Raw genomic sequence first — 16,171 nt, forward strand, 5'->3', positions numbered from 1 at the left:
TACAACATACTATTTGTATATGTTTAAAAGAAAAATAAATGCTTTATGAATATATGTACAGAAAAAAATATAAAAACATGCATTGGAAATCATACATGCACACGCACACACATACAAACTTCAAGATAATCATTACCTTCAGGGTGGTAGGAATGGGAAACTGATGAAACTAAGACTGAACCAATATTTCATTTAAGCAAATATTATAAAATACTGAAATGTTCCTTTGCTTTATGTATTTGTTTCTATATGTGTTTTAAATTTTTATTTTTAGATATAAAGTATCTTAATTATTATAATATAGCATGTACATAAAAAGGAGGCATTGTTATTTGAACTCAATATATTTTAATAGTTTTAAAGAGGAAACAAAATTATTGAGAAAAATAGAAAATCAAGTATACAGTATATTTTCAAACAGTTAAACTAGGAAAAGGATGTCTAAAGAGACTATGGTACAACAGTGGCTCCAAAAATGGTCAATATATTATAGCTATATATTTGTGTTTAATTTTATTTCAATTCAATATAAGAATATTTTATATTTAGTTTACATTCTTGACAGTTTCCTAAGTTAGTCTTCAATTTTTGAACTAACTTTCCTTGGAAGTCTGAATATTAACTAGCAACTCAGTACCTCAGTACCTCAGATCACTAGTTTACTCATACAAGTATATATAAGTGAACATAGTTATATTTCCTGTGTGATTTCTGACAGCTTAAAGATATACCAAATCATTAAGACAAAAACTAACATGAGCCGAGGCCAGTTTGGCTCAGTGGTAGAGCGTCGGTCTGCGGACTGAAAGGTCCCAGGTTCGATTCCTGTCAGGGGCATGTACATTGGTTGCGGGCACATCCCCGGTGAGGGGTGTGCAGGAGGCAGCTGGTCGATGTTTCTCTCTCATCGATGTTCCTAGCTCTCTATCTCTCTCCCTTCCTCCTCTCTGTAAAATATCAATAAAATATTTTTTTTTAAAAAAAACTAACATGAAAGATTTAAGTGCTACTATATGGCTATAAACATAGGTATTTCCTTAAGCACAATGTAAACATTCTTACTCAATAAAATGCTCCAGAAACTTATCAGCTCAGACCAAATACAAGCAGCACATCAAAGTAGCACTAGGAACACCCTTCCCGAAAACTCTGGTTCTATTTTAATCTACTTATCTACATTTTCACACACTGGCTGCTCCAGAGTTCCTTCCCAGAAGATACCATTTAAGTATTATCTTTAGTACAATGTAGTAGACTTAATTATGTGTCCTCTCAGAAGATCTAAGATCAGAAAAAAATAAATTCTGCTACTGGTCCTTACTATCATTTTCTACTTGCCATTTCTCTTGTTTTTAGAATACTATTTAGTTTTGGTGATCTTTGTTGATGCAATAGTAATTACCCTTCTATAAACTAGATTCTCAATAAATCTTCCTTATATTTGAAAGAGAGAGAACACCCCATTGTGGACAAAAAAAACCCTAAACATTTCCTTGATTTCCTTTCACAAATAATAAATTATTTAACCTGAAAACTGATCATATGTATTTTATAAATACAGATATGTTTTCCTAGTCCTATCAACATAATCATATAACACTAAAATAAAAATCTACAAAAATTGCACCAATTTAAGAACCATGCTATAATTTCACAATGAACAGAATAAATATTAAGCAGACAAACTTCCATTACACTTCTACTTAGAAATTTAGTGTCATGTTCTATCTTAGAGATTGATTCCTTTTATAGTCATGGATTCTGGCTGTTAATATGCCCCAAAAATACATATAGACACTATTTAAAAATCACAAACAATGGGATACATACTCCATTGTCATGAATTTCTAAAAGAATTCTACTTATGCTAACTTTCTACAGATGATAAGCCAATATAATTGTATGTATAAGTGAGAGTAGACAGACAAAGGAAGAGATGACGTTCAGGGAAATGTAGAGAAGGTTACTAACTCTAGCTCCCTTATCTTTTCTATTCAACCTGCATTGCTATCCTTAGATCAATACATCTCCAACTTTAATGTACATAAGAAGAAACTGGGGCAAATTTCTGACATCATCCCCAGAAATTCTAATTTGTTTGGATTGGAGTCAAGGGACTTGAATTTTTAAAAAGCACCCCAGGTAATACTAATGCAAATGTTCATCATTCTGTGAAACAATGTTTTAAATACGTATAAAGTTACATGTATGCCACAGGCAAGATTTTGTCCAAATCTAAAATTATTTTGGGGTGAGGGAACACATAGTATTCTGACATATAGGAAATACAGAACTAAAATGTGCAAGAAGGAAATGCTAGTCTTCTTGAGATAACTTAATAGCCACTGAAGGCAAAGGTTTTTTGATAAATGGTAATAACTTTTTCTGCTTCAGAGCTCAGAGAAATTATTTTTAAGTAGTGCTTTTTTAATAAACAATCGGCAGAAAAGTGGAGGTATTTTTAGTAAGCACATCAGATTTTCCAATATGGTCATAAACAGCAATTTAAATTCATGTTTTCATTTTCACTTGTATTTACCTCCGCGTTTTTTGAGATTTTCAGTTTTCATTTTACTTCTGCTTCTAAATTCAGGCCCTTTAAAATCATCTTTGTCTTCATTCAGCACTGGCTCTGGTTGTACAATCACTGTACCTAGAATGATTTCATTTAAAAAACCATTACACATATTAAATGTGCACATGAAGTACAAGACTTCAGTTCAGATAAAGCCAACATTGCTGGTACATATATTGTAGTTTTGTTTCTTTCAAGCTTTCAATACTTGTATAAGGACCTCTTAAGAGAAAAGGAGACAGAGAAATAGTAAAAGGGCCAGATGTCAACAATCAGATTACTTTTTGGAATATTGTTTTTAAAAATGGGAGAGGGAGGTATTATAAACTAATTATAACATAAATGTGCAAATAAAGCAGAAAATCTCAGCCCAGTTTTGATTTTTATAGTGCCTATATGAATATCCATGCTAAATTCCATAGTTTATAAAATAAAATGACCAGATGGGAAATTTTAAGAAGATATCCTATTCTTCTCATAATCCAAATTCTAAACTAAAAAAAAAAAAAATGTTTTTTTTTTCTCAATTACAGTTGACATTAAAAATTATATTATTTTTAGTTGTACAACACAGTGATTAGACATTTATATAACTTACAAAGTGAGAAAAGGATTATTAAGAGATGTTTTATATTGCTTTGGATGAGAATAATGGGGGGCAATATGAGAAGTTAATTCTGCTATTATTGTTGTACCTATTCTGAAGCCTTTCCCAACTTGTATGTCAAAGTTTCAGTTCTCTACAAAGCCCTTAAAGAGTTTCATACAAAAGGGTTCTTTAAGATACTTAAGCTCAAGTGCTCTAACAATAAACTGTAGGATAACATCAATTGCTAGTCCCTGTGGAAATATTTTAGAAAGACTGTACTTTCTTAGCTATAAAGCATGTGAATTTAAGACAGAGGTTGTTCATTTAATTTTTCATTTTAATCTCTTAAGAGAAAATAAAGCAGGGATATAGAAAAAGGGTCCAGGTCTCACATTTATCTACATTGCTGATCTTAGTAATTGTGCATTATAGCAACAATTAAGAAAGTAAAACCTGGTAATCAGGAGAGGTTCCCCTGACCCATGTGTCAGTGTTATTCAGCAAGCAGATTTTTACAAGGAAGAGCAATCAGTTAAACGCATTTTGGAGAAAAGGGGAAGAAGGCACAAAGGACTGAGTTTTCACAAATGGGTAAATTTACATAATCTCAAAAAAAATTTAATCAACCACAACCATTTCACATATATACTCTCAGAGAAGCCCCAGCACTTGAAAAAAGCTAAAGATTTATAACTAACAAAAAATATTAGGATTCTTTCTGAAGTTTCTCCTCTAAATGGAAGCAAAGCAGCAGAGTGGATTCAGCTTTGGATTCAGGCAGACCTGGGTTCAAATTTTAGCTTCGCAATTGAAAGCTGAAAAGTTCCTTGAACTCTGAATTTGTTCGTTCTTCTCTGCAAGTAGAAACAGTATCTACCTTACAGCACTGTTTTGAGGATTAAATGAGTTAATTTTTAAGAATCTGGTATCTATACACACTCATTATAACAATAATTATAATCACCCAAATTTAACCTCATGGAATGAGTTTATTTCTGGCTTAGTGGGAGAGTATTATGCTTAGAGCAAGTTAGTAACATCCCACACCAACTTTCTTCCACAACATCATTAAAAGAAATATTTGAATTCCTAGTTCTTAGCTAACCCAGTAGCCATCATGAAGACTCCCAGTGACAACCACTGACAATGAAGCAAGCCAAAGTGAACCACTGCCTATAGGACTCAGACTCCCATGTTAGCAGTTTCTGCCCTTGGCAAGCAAAACCATTATATAATATTATCACAGATTATTTGCAAAAACCATGTAAATGGTAGGCCCGTCTATTTTCCTTCTATCTTTCTTCTTTCTCTCATTTACTCATTTTTCCTCACTTCATTCTTCAGCTACTGTAACTTCTAATTGGTCTTAGTCAAGCAATGTCTTATCCTCCTACCCACCATTTTTTAAAATTTCTATAGTCAAAAAACGTGTCATAAAAACATAAGTACAGACAGAGAACAAAATTTACTAAACAATGCTGTCAAAATAAATTTGAAAAATCTGCTAAGAGCCATTAACTATTTAATAAAGAAAATAATCCAAACTTTTAACTCTGAAACACTGTGAAATTACCAAGACCCTTGTCATTCTCTCATGAGGAAATCATTCTGCTCTCAGACTTGGACTATGAAAAACTCAAGATATTCATTTGGCTTTTTTGTCGCAATTTAATTAACTATGTTTAAAGGTTAGAACTGTAACAGTTGAGAAATATATGACAAGGCTTTTTAAAGGGATAATTACAAAAAATACACCTAAATCTATCATTAATAGTTAATTTTAGCTTTGACTCTTAGGAAATTTAAGAGTACAGTAAAACTAAACTCAATTTTAAATGTTTTTGTTTAAAAGTTTTCAGAATATTCATTATGTTTTTCTATAAAGCAAGCACATTACAATTTACTGAACGAAAACTTAATATATTAAAATTTTAAACCAACTTCCACAATCATGTATAATGAAAACTAAAATCTCTTTTCTAGAATCCAATCAAAAGAGAAAATAAATATTCTTTTCAAAGCTGACTGAATATTCTAAATTAATAACCTCAATAACACACTATCATTTCCATCACTATTAAAATGCCAGGTTGGTCCTTTACACACAATTAACAAAAATCAAGTTCCAATTTTATAATAATGATTTATTAAAATACTTTTCAACTTAAATTCATATGAAAAAATAATACACATTACCTTTTGGCAAGCTGTGCATAGTAATATCATTTTCTGAATTGTCATTAGAAGCATCTTCATTTACAGTCTCATCCAAAGGTTTTTCATCATCGGATTCTACATACTTTGTTACAATTGAAGGTTTCCTATGAAAGAATTACATCCATAGAATTAGGGACACTTCTGACAATTGGAACAACACCCAAAGATTATAAATAACAGGTTTAGATTGAGCAGTGGCTCTTATGTAGGAAAAATATCAAAATCACCTAGGGAAGCAAACATCTCTATTCCATATTACTGAAAATTATAACTCAGTAGGTAGGACAAGACATGTGCATTCAAATAAGCTGCAGAGGGATTGTGAAGGAAACTCCTGGTTAAGAATCATTACTTTAGAGAATAAGTTAATAACAATCAAGCTGTGTTTATTAAGAGATATTCCCATCCTGGCCAGGTAGGTCAGCTGGTTAGAGCATCGTCCAGATACCAGAGCTCTGGTTGCAGGTTCAATACCCAGTAAGGGTACACACAAGAATCAATCAATGAAGCAATGAATCAATGTTTCTATCTCTTCTCTTTCTCTCTCTCTCTCTCTCTCTCTCTCTCTCTCTCTCTCTCTCTCTCAAAATAGAAATAAAATTTTTAAATGATCCCAAATGCTTCAGAGCAGGACAGTTTTAAAAAAGACAGTCTCTCTGATGAGAAACAACAAAAGTCCAATAAAGTAAATTGAAAACCTCTAATAAGAATTATACTACACAGCCCAACCAGTGTTGCTCAGTGGTTGAGCATCAACCTATGAACCAAGAGGTCACAGTTCAATTCCCAATCAATGATTCTCTCTCATCACTGATGTTTCTATCTTTATCTCCCTCTCCTTTCCTCTCTGAAATCAATAAAAATATTTTTTGAAAGAAGAATTATGCTATATAGCATAGTATGCATTATAGTATGCTTGGAAGTAGTTTCAGTCATTGAGTATAATTCACTGGCAATTTTACACAGATGAGTATTATTTAACATTCTTTGATCTCCTTATAAATTCCTCATAATTATAATGGCTACCACTTCCAATCTTAGACAATTTCACATAACCCTAAAAATACCATACTGCCTGCCTCATGAGGCATTCAATATTTCATTTCCCTTTTCCTCCTTTTTCAAAGCACATATATGATCTAAAAGAAGTGATATATATATTGTAAAGGCCACTAGCACCTAATAAATCCTCCCCAGAAAATTCAATAAGAATTCAAAGTCAGAATGAATAATTATTGAAACCAAGTGATAAATAAAAGATCAATTATACTATACTGGCCATTTTAATATGTATGTTTGTATAAAATAGTTTACTTAAAACAAGAGTACTTCAAGTAATTTTAGAAAAAAGTTATTCTTAGAAAAAATACAATCTGAAAAATAAATTAACTTTTTTCCCTACAACATCAACCAACCTCTTTGATCGTGATGATCCTGACGATTTGGATTTTCCTGAAGAGCTAGCTCCCTAAATGTGAAAAATAAATACAGAGATGATTAAGACTTTGAAAGAAATACCCCTAAAATTAACTAATAACCTATGACAAGACCTCTGATATAGTGATATAATAATATATACATGTATACATATTTAAAATATTTTTCTAAAAGAAACTTATTTTTTTATATATATATATATTTTATTGATTTTCCACAGAGAGGAAAGGAGAGGGATAGAGAGCCAGAAATGTCAATGAGAGAGAAACATTGACCAGCTGCCTCCTGCACATCTCCCACCAGGGATGTGCCTGCAACCAATGCACATGCCCTTGACCGGAATGGAACCTGGGACCTCTCAGTCCGCAGACCGACGCTCTATCCACTGAGCCAAACCGGTTTCGGCTCTAAAAGAAACTTAAAATCTCATTCCCATTTGACTCCCAGTTTTTCTGGCTTTAAAATAATTTTCTGAGTTTTATTAAATTGTTAATATTAAATTTTAGGAGGTGAGCACCTCTGGGTCTTGGTTTAACCATGAGGTCATGGTTCGATTAACCAGGAGGTCATGGTTCAATTCCCGGTCAGGACATATGCCAGGATTACGGGCTTAATCCCCAGAAGGAGCCATACAGGAGGCAGCCAATCAATTATTCATCACTGAAGTTTCTATCTCTTCCTCTCTGAAATGAATAAAAATATATTTAAGAAAAATTTAGAGGGAAGGAGAGAAAACATTTCTGTATCATGTTCTAAGCCCAAGTCAACAAAGACAAAAAAAAAAAAAAAAAAAAGATCTAGAAATAATCAGATCCCAACAGAGTTAGGGAGTTTTAAGGATATAATGTGTCATTTTCTCTACCCTAATTATGGCACAAAATACCTTCTACAATTTGATTTAAGACACTAAATTTAGCCGAAACCGGTTTGGCTCAGTGGTAGAGCGTCGGTCTGCGGACTGAAAGGTCCCAGGTTCGATTCCAGTCAGGGGCATGTAGGTTGGTTGCCTGCACATCCCCAGTAGGGGGTGTGCAAGAGGCAGCTGGTCGATGATTCTCTCTCATCAACATTTCTAGCTCTCTTTATCCCTCTCTCCTCCTCTCTGTAAAAAATCAATAAAATATTTTTTTTTTAAAGGACACTAAATTTACTCTTACTTTGCAAGTATGATAAATATATTTTACTGGATTAAATATTTTATATTATGTAAAAAGAATACCAAAATCATAGTGTAGGCCTGGATATCATATGAAGGATCTCAGGACAGGTTCCTATGATAATGCTCAAGATACCCTGACTATCCAGTTTTGAGAAGTCTCAGAATCATGGAGTTTTGCCTGTAACAATCACCTTCAGCACCACTATTACAATATAATAATGTTTAAGTATCTATTTGTAAGCAAGCCTTCAGTTGTCTGACTTTTGGTATACTGCTGAACCACAATAATATCAAAATCAATAAATATCTTCTAAAAACAAACAACTACCCAAAATGAAGTACCATAATAATACTTGGGTATAACAGGAAATTTGACACACGCATGAATTAAATAGAAACAATTGCCGAAACCGGTTTGGCTCAGAGGATAGAGCATCGGCCTGCGTACTGAAAGGTCCCAGGTTCGATTCCGATCAAGGGCATACATCTTGGTTGTGGGCCCACCTCCAGTAGGGGGTGTGCAAGAGGCAGCTGATCATTGTTTCTCTCTCACTGATGTTTCTAATTCTCTATCCCTCTCTTTTCCTCTCTATAAAAAAAATCAATAAAAAATATATTTAAAAAATAAAAACAATCTAAGACATTACTCTAGTTGTTATTAGCAATTATTTTAAATGTTTCAAATTATTCTTACCTCTTCCTTGCTGTTTTCCATCATATCAGAGTTATTTCCAGTACCAATGATTTTATCTTAAAAGAGAAGAAATAAAAACATTATTTATCTCTTCAATCCATTATCAAACAGAACAGCAAAACCTACAACTCCATGACACATTTCTTAATCTATGAAGCATGACAGTATTCATTAATTTATTCCTATAAGAGTTGTCTAAAATCACTCTTAAATTTCAAAAAAGATTAGTCTGGTAGCAAACCATTCCCTATTATAATTGTCTAAGGTTTAATCTCTTAAAAGAAATTTTAAGCTTCATCTCCTACTAAAAATAAAATCATACTACTAATAAAATTGTATGTCTCTGCCCTAGCCAGTTTTGCTCAAGGGCTAGAACATCAACCTGTGAACCAAAGATCCCAGGTATAATTCCGGTTAAGGATCTTAGTTGGAGGCACCTCACTGGCCCAGGCCCTGGTCGGAACTCATGCAGGAGGCAACCAATCGATGTGTTTCTCTCACATTAATGTTTCTCTCTGTCTTTCCCTCTCTCTTCCACTTGCCCTTAAAAATAGCAAAGTAGCCAAAACCGGTTTAGCTCAGTGGATAGAGCGTCGGTCTGCGGACTGAAAGGTCCCGGGTTCGATTCCGGTCAAGGGCATGTACCTTGGTTGCAGGCACATCCCCAGTGGGGGGTGTGCAAGCAGCAGCTGATCGATGATTCTCTCTCATCGATGTTTCTAGCTCTCTATCCCTCTCTCTTCCTCTCTGTAAAAAATCAATAAAATATTTTTTTTAAAAAATAGCAATGTAAAAATATCCTCGGGTATGGATTAACACACAAAAACAAATTAAATAAATCAATAAATACATAAATAAATAAATTATAAAAAAAAAGATTCTGTAAAATAACAGCAAACTAACCTAAAGAAAACACAGAGAAGGAAATAAAGATTAGAGAGTAAATTAATGAAACTGGGCATAGGAAACCAATAGAGAAAAATCGGTGATGCTTGATGTGGTCCCTCAGTATCTGTCCCTCTGTGGATATCAAAATCCTAGAGGGCTGAAGTCCCTTAAATAAAATGCCGCAGTACTTGCATTTAACCTACACACATCCTGTCATATACTTTAAATCATCTGTGGATTACTTCCAATGCCTCAAATAATATGACAGCTACATAAATATCTGGTATACTGTATTGTTTATAGAGTAATGACCAGAAAAAAATATATATACATATTCAGTACACACACAACCATCACAGGCCAACTACATAGTACACATCACCGAAAACATAATTTTTCCCAAAAAATGTTCAATCCATGTTTGGTTTAATCCATAGAAGCTATAAGGAGACCCAAACTGTAATGCTTTGAAAAGATTAACAAAATTGACAAAGTGTAAACTAGATTAGTCAAGAAAAAAATAAAAAACTGGTCCCGTCTGTAACTGCGAAATGCGACAACAAAATAGATCACAAACGAAAGAAATGGAGGACAAAAAGCGTCTGGATATAGAGTTCAAATCTACGCTTATAAGGTTTTTCAAGAATTTCCTAGAAAAGATGGATAAGGCCTATGAGGATATGAAAAGAGATCAACTAGAATTAATAAGGAGTCAACAAGAAATGATAAGGGATCAACAAGAAATAAAGAATACATTGTCTGAAATAAAAAATATTTTACAGAGTCCTAAAAACAGAAGGGAAGATCGCAAGAATCAAGTCAAAGATTTGGAACATAAAGAGCCAGAAGACACTCCTCCACAGAAGCTAGAAGGCAAGAGAATCCAGGAAATTGAAGATAATGTAAGAAACCTCTGGGACAACTTCAAGCGAACCAACATCAGAATTATGGGGGTCCCAGAAGATGAGAGAGAGCAAGATATCGAAAACATACTGAAAGAAATAGTGACAGAAAACTTCCCCCACCTGGTGAAAGAATTAGACTTACAAGTCCAGGAAGCGCACAGAACTCCAAACAAAAGGAATCCAAAGAGGACCACACCGAGACACATCATAATTAAAATTCCAAGAGCAAAAGACAAAGAGAGAATATTAAAAGAAGCAAGAGCAAAGAAGGTAGTAACTTATAAAGGAGCACCTATACGATTGTCAGCTGATTTCTCAACAGAAACCATGCAGGCCAGAAGGGAATGGCAAGAAATATTCAAGGTGATGAATAGCAAGAACCTACAGCCAAAAATAATCTACCCAGCAAAGCTATCACTCAGAATCGAAGGCCAGATAAAGAGCTTCACTAATAAAAAAAAGCTAAAGGAGTTCATCACCACCAAACCAGAATTATATGAATTGCTGAAGGGGGTTCTTTCAGAAGAGAAAGTAAACAAAGATAAAAATTATGAACAACAAATACGTAATTATCAACAAGTGAATCTAAAAACCAAGGAAATTAAAAAAATCTGATGAACAATATTAACTGTTGAATATAATAGAATCAGAGGTATGGAAGGGGAGTGAACTGACGATTCTTGGGAAAAAGGGGAGAGGGGGGCGTGGGAAGAGACTGAACATAAACTGTGCACCTATGGATGAGGACAATGGGGAGAGGGGAAAGGGCAGAGGGTGGGGTGGGAACCTGGTGGAGGAAAGCAATGGTGGGGGGGAAAAAAGGAACATTTGTAATAATATGATAAATAAAAACTTATTTTAAAAAAAATAAATAAATAAAAAAATAAAAAACTTGTATGGAGCTGTTAAAGGGTTAAGCCTTGGACTAACCTGCTGGCAAAGCCACAAACAAGTCCCAGCTTAGAGGGCACAGCCCTCTAAGCATAATTAAGCTTGATCTTGTGACTGCTCCCTAGATCTTTCCTGGTAGCTAGTAGGCTGTGGGAGGTGCAGCAAGTGAAACTTACAAGAACATTGTAAATTACCTTGTTTAGCACTGACTATAAAATAAACCATCAGCTTGCACTGTGGATCTGTTCTGTGGCCTCAGCCAGGCACAGAAGATTCACCTAGACCTAGCTTATTCTCTTTGTCTTTTCTTCATCCTTCACCATCCCTCCCTCAGACTCACCGAACCCTTGGCTTGCTGGCGCGGCACAAAACTCAAATACTAGAATCAGAAATTAAAGACAGGAAGTCACTAACTATTTTAAAAGGGGAGATTGCCCAGCCATATGTGGTTTGGCAGTTGAGCATCAACCCATGAACCAAGGAGTCACTGGTTCAATTTCCGTTCAAGGTATATGCCCGTTGTGGCTGGATCCCCAGTGGGGGCCATGCAAGAGGCAGACTATTGATGATTTTTCTCTCATCGTTGATGTTTCTCTCTCTTTCCCTCTCCCTTCCTCTCAGAAATTGAGAAGAATGTATATTTTAAAGGGGGGATTGTATTGAAATATCTTGAACATTTGTACACCAAAAAATTAGATAACCTAAATAAAGTGGACGAATTCTTAAACACACACAAACTAATGAAACTGACTTGAGATTAGACATTGTGGCAGATTAAAAATGGCTACAGAGTAAGTGGATGTTTACTGAGGACCCTTCTGAAAGACACTGCTGGATACTAGGGGAAAAATTAATTCAAAATTAAAAGTATCTGTATTCAATATGCTCACAGTCTAATGGGAAAGACTGATATCTAAATAATTATAATACAACTAGTGGCCCGGTACAAGAAATTCAGGGGGCTGTCCCTCAGCCTGCCCTGCACCTTCTCCAATCTGGGACCCCTTGGGGGATGTCCAACTGCCAGCAGGGGAGATCTAAACCAGCAGTCGGACATCCCTCTCGCAATCTGGGACTGCAGATTCCTAACCACTCACCAGTCTGCTTCCCTGATCGCCCCTAACCACTCTGCCTGCCAACTTGATCACCCCTAACTGCCTGCCCCTGCCGGACTGGTCACCCCTAACTGCCTCTGCCTCGGACCCACCACCATGGTTTTGTCCAGAAGGACATCCAAAAGGTGGAAGCAACCATATTCTTTAGAATGTGAATAGATAAACTAACTATGGTACATCCAGACAGTAAAATTATTATTTAGCATTAAAAAGAAATGAGCTATAAAGCCATGAAAAGAGATGGAGAAAAACTGAATGCATTATTATTAACTGAAAGAAGATAATCTGAAAAGGCCACATAGTGTATCATTCTAACTATCGGGTCTAGTAATAATTAATGTCGTTTTTAAACATTCGTTTAAAATCTTGCTTGGCGTTGACTTGTATTGACATAACCTTCAAACACGTGGTATCTACAGAACGTGTGAAGTGCAATTAACAAGTTTTGCTTGAAAAAGTTTGTGTTTGGTTTGGTTTTTGTTGCAAAACTAGGGCTAAGAAGATGGCGGATGAAGAGCATATTCGGCACTGCATGCTTTACGAGTTCCAATTAGGAAGAAAAGCAAGTGAGGCTGCAAAAAACATCTGTAGTGCTCTTGGTCAAGATGCAGTTAGCGCCAGAAAATGCCAGCATTGGTTTGAGAAATTTCGCGAGGGAAAATTTTTCGTTAGATGACAAGAGTGGTCGAGGCCGTGTGTCCAATTTTGATCAAGAAGCTCTTCAAGCTCTTTTGGTGCAAAATCCTCAAATTACCCAACAAGAGCTTGCGACAACTTTAAATTGTTCACAAAAAACAATTTCCAAACAATTGCGTGCACTTGGCAAAGTCCAAAAGTTTGGAAAATGGGTTCCTCATGAGTTGACCGACAACAACCGTAATCAAAGAGTCACAATTTGCAGTTCGCTCCTCTCTCGTCAAAACCGTTTGCCGTTTTTTAGAGCAAATTGTTACCGGAGATGAAGAATGGGTGCTGTATGTTAATTTGAAAAGGCAGCCTCAATGGTTGGACAAAAATGAGGCTCCGCAGCCCACGCCAAAACCTGACTTGCATGCGAAAAAAGTGATGTGTGTTTGGTGGAATTTTAAAGGAATTCTTCATTATGAACTTTTACCATCTAACCAAACCATTACAAGTGCAGTGTATAGTGCCCAATTGGAAAGGTTAGCCCAAGCTTTAAGAGAAAAAGAACCCGCGCTGATTAATCGGAAGGCCGTAATTCTTCACCACGATAACGCACGAAGGCATACTGCAAGAATCACTGCTGAAAAACTGCGCCAGTTGGAATGGGAAGTTCTCCCTCAACCTGCATATTCTCCTGATATTGCCCCTTCCGATTACCATTTGTTTCGTTCTTTGCAAAACTTTCTTCTTGGAAAAAAATTTAATATTGAAGAATGCCTCAAAAATGCATTGACCGAATTTTTTGCATCAAAATCACAAGAATTTTACAACAGAGGGATTAAAATGCTTCCTGAGCGTTGGGCACAAGTAGTAGAAAACAACAGCAACTATATTGTTGATTAAATTTTGTTGTATTGTTTAAATAAATTTGATTTTAAAAAAGTATTAGAAAACGACATTAATTATTACTAGACCTAATATTATAATGAATATATGGCTGGGGTACAGGATGATCACACTTGAGGAGGCTGTGCTCCTGTAGAGAGGAATATATAGGGAATCTCTATACTTTCAACTTAATTTTTCTGTCAACGTAAACCACTCAAATATAAAATTGGGGGGGTGGGGGGGAGATCGTCGATCCTCACCAGAGGGTTATTTTTTCCATTGCTTTTCAGAGAGTGGAAGGGAGGGAAGAAGAGAGAAGCAAGGAGAGGGGGGAGGGGGGGAGGGGGGGAGGGAGAGAAACATCAATGTGAGGGAGACACATTGACAGGTTGCGGGAAGCGACCCCTACAAACCAGGTACGTGCCCTTGACCAAGTATCGAACTCACAATCTTTCAGTGCACAGGCCAATGCTCTAACCACTGAGACACTACAGCAGGGCTTAAATCTATTTTTTAAAACGCTAAACATAAAAGGAATTTCCTCAATTATTTACAAAATATCCATAGGTATCATACTTCATGGTAAAAAATTGAATGTTTTCTTTTCCCCTCTAAGATCAGGGAAAAGACAAGACTATCTACTCTTGCCACTTCTATTCAAGATTGTAATGAAGATTCTAGCCAGAGCATGAAGGAAACAGAAAGAAATAAAATGCATCAAGATTGAAAAGGAAGAAGTACAGTAATAGTTGACCCTTGAACAATATGGGTTTGAACTTTATAGATCCACTTATATGCAGATTTTTTTCAATAACTATACAGTCATCCCTCCATATTCATGAGTTTCTGCATCCATTAATTCAACCAACAGCAGTTCAAAGACAGTATTTTCTATCCCAGATGGGGAGAGACATAAACATAAGCAGATTTTAGTAGCTGCAGGGGGTCCTATAACCAATCCTCCTATGAATATTGAGAGACTTGACTAAATTACATTTTTGGATAGTCTAAAGCAGTGATTCCCAAAGTGGTCTATATCGACCCCCAGGGGTCTATGACAACCTGCAAGGGGTCTACGTCAGCGGAAAAAAAATTTGGGGGTCCATGAAATGAAAATGGGGGTCCACAATAGTGGATCTCAACATACACTGATAGTACCTATTTACTTACATCATATTATCTTATAATATAAAAACATATAAATTATTTATAAAAGTACCTATGAAGTAAAAAATTTATTATATATGTTTATAAAATTGTGTAAGTTGTAGGATAAAAACCTGCACATAATGATATACCAGTATCATCTTGTTACAAGCATACGCGCAATAAACATTCTTGCCAATTTTTGTCTCAAAGCTTCGCGAACTTGCACCGACTTGTTCAATTCGTCACTCTATAAATATGAATGTGAGAAAAATACGTTCATTCGTTTCCTGAATCTTGAATAGAAAAGTGCTGAGAAAATATTTAAAAAAATATAAACTGGTAGTTTATCATCCAAATTATAGTGAATCAGTGTTATTTTGTTTGAGAATGCCGGAGACAAGTAGGTACATTATTTTTTATTAAATTTTAACACTAAACTTCACTACAGTTAGAAATTTACAAAAAAATCAATTCTGTATCAGGTAAGTAGGGGGTCTACCCAAAACCGAAAAACATGGCAAGGGGTCTACGGCACAAACAAGTTTGGGAACCTCTGGTCTAAAGTTATACACAGATTTACAACTGGGTGGAGCAGGTCAATGCCCCAAACCCTAGTATTGTTCAAGAGTCAACTGTATCTCTCTTTGGACATTATCATGTATATAGAAAATCCTAAGGAATCCACTAAAAAATATTACAACTAATAATCAAATTCAGAAAGGTTGAAGGACAAGAACAATAAACAAAAATCAATTGTATTTCTTTTTTAAAATATATTTTTATTGATTTCAGATAGGAAGGGAGAGATAGAAACATCAATGAGAGGGAATCATTGATTGGCTGCCTCCTGCACGCCCCCCACTGGGGAATCAACCCCACAACCCGAGCATGTGCCCTTGACCAGAATCGAACTTGGGACCCTTTAGTCCACAGGCCGACGCTCTATCCACTGAACCAAACCAGCTAGGGCCTATTGTGTTTCTATATATTTCCAAAGAACAATCTGAAAGTTAAGAAAAGACTCAATAATAGCATGAAAA

At 35.3% G+C, this 16,171-nt stretch overlaps 1 protein-coding gene across 13 annotated transcripts in view; it reads right to left on the minus strand.

The window, feature by feature from the left end:
• The window catches only part of ATRX (ATRX chromatin remodeler), a 227,719-nt gene that overhangs the window by 166,523 nt on the left and 45,025 nt on the right, over positions 1-16,171 (minus strand). For 7 of the 13 annotated variants that reach the window (XM_084869377.1, XM_084869373.1, XM_084869369.1 and 4 more), the window contains 3 exons: positions 8,672-8,727; positions 6,797-6,849; positions 5,361-5,485 (listed from right to left, as the gene is read on the minus strand). In XM_084869377.1, coding sequence (XP_084725503.1) covers positions 5,361-5,485; positions 6,797-6,849; positions 8,672-8,727 — 234 coding nt within the window. Of the gene's footprint in view, positions 1-2,539; positions 2,654-5,360; positions 5,486-6,796; positions 6,850-8,671; positions 8,728-16,171 lie in introns of all 13 variants that reach the window. The other 6 variants (XM_084869365.1, XM_084869372.1, XM_084869376.1 and 3 more) reach the window with 1 other exon arrangement.

The sequence above is a fragment of the Pipistrellus hanaki genome (genome assembly GCF_964339955.1).
Source record: "Pipistrellus hanaki genome assembly, chromosome: X".
Classification (NCBI taxonomy): Eukaryota; Metazoa; Chordata; class Mammalia; order Chiroptera; family Vespertilionidae; genus Pipistrellus; species Pipistrellus hanaki.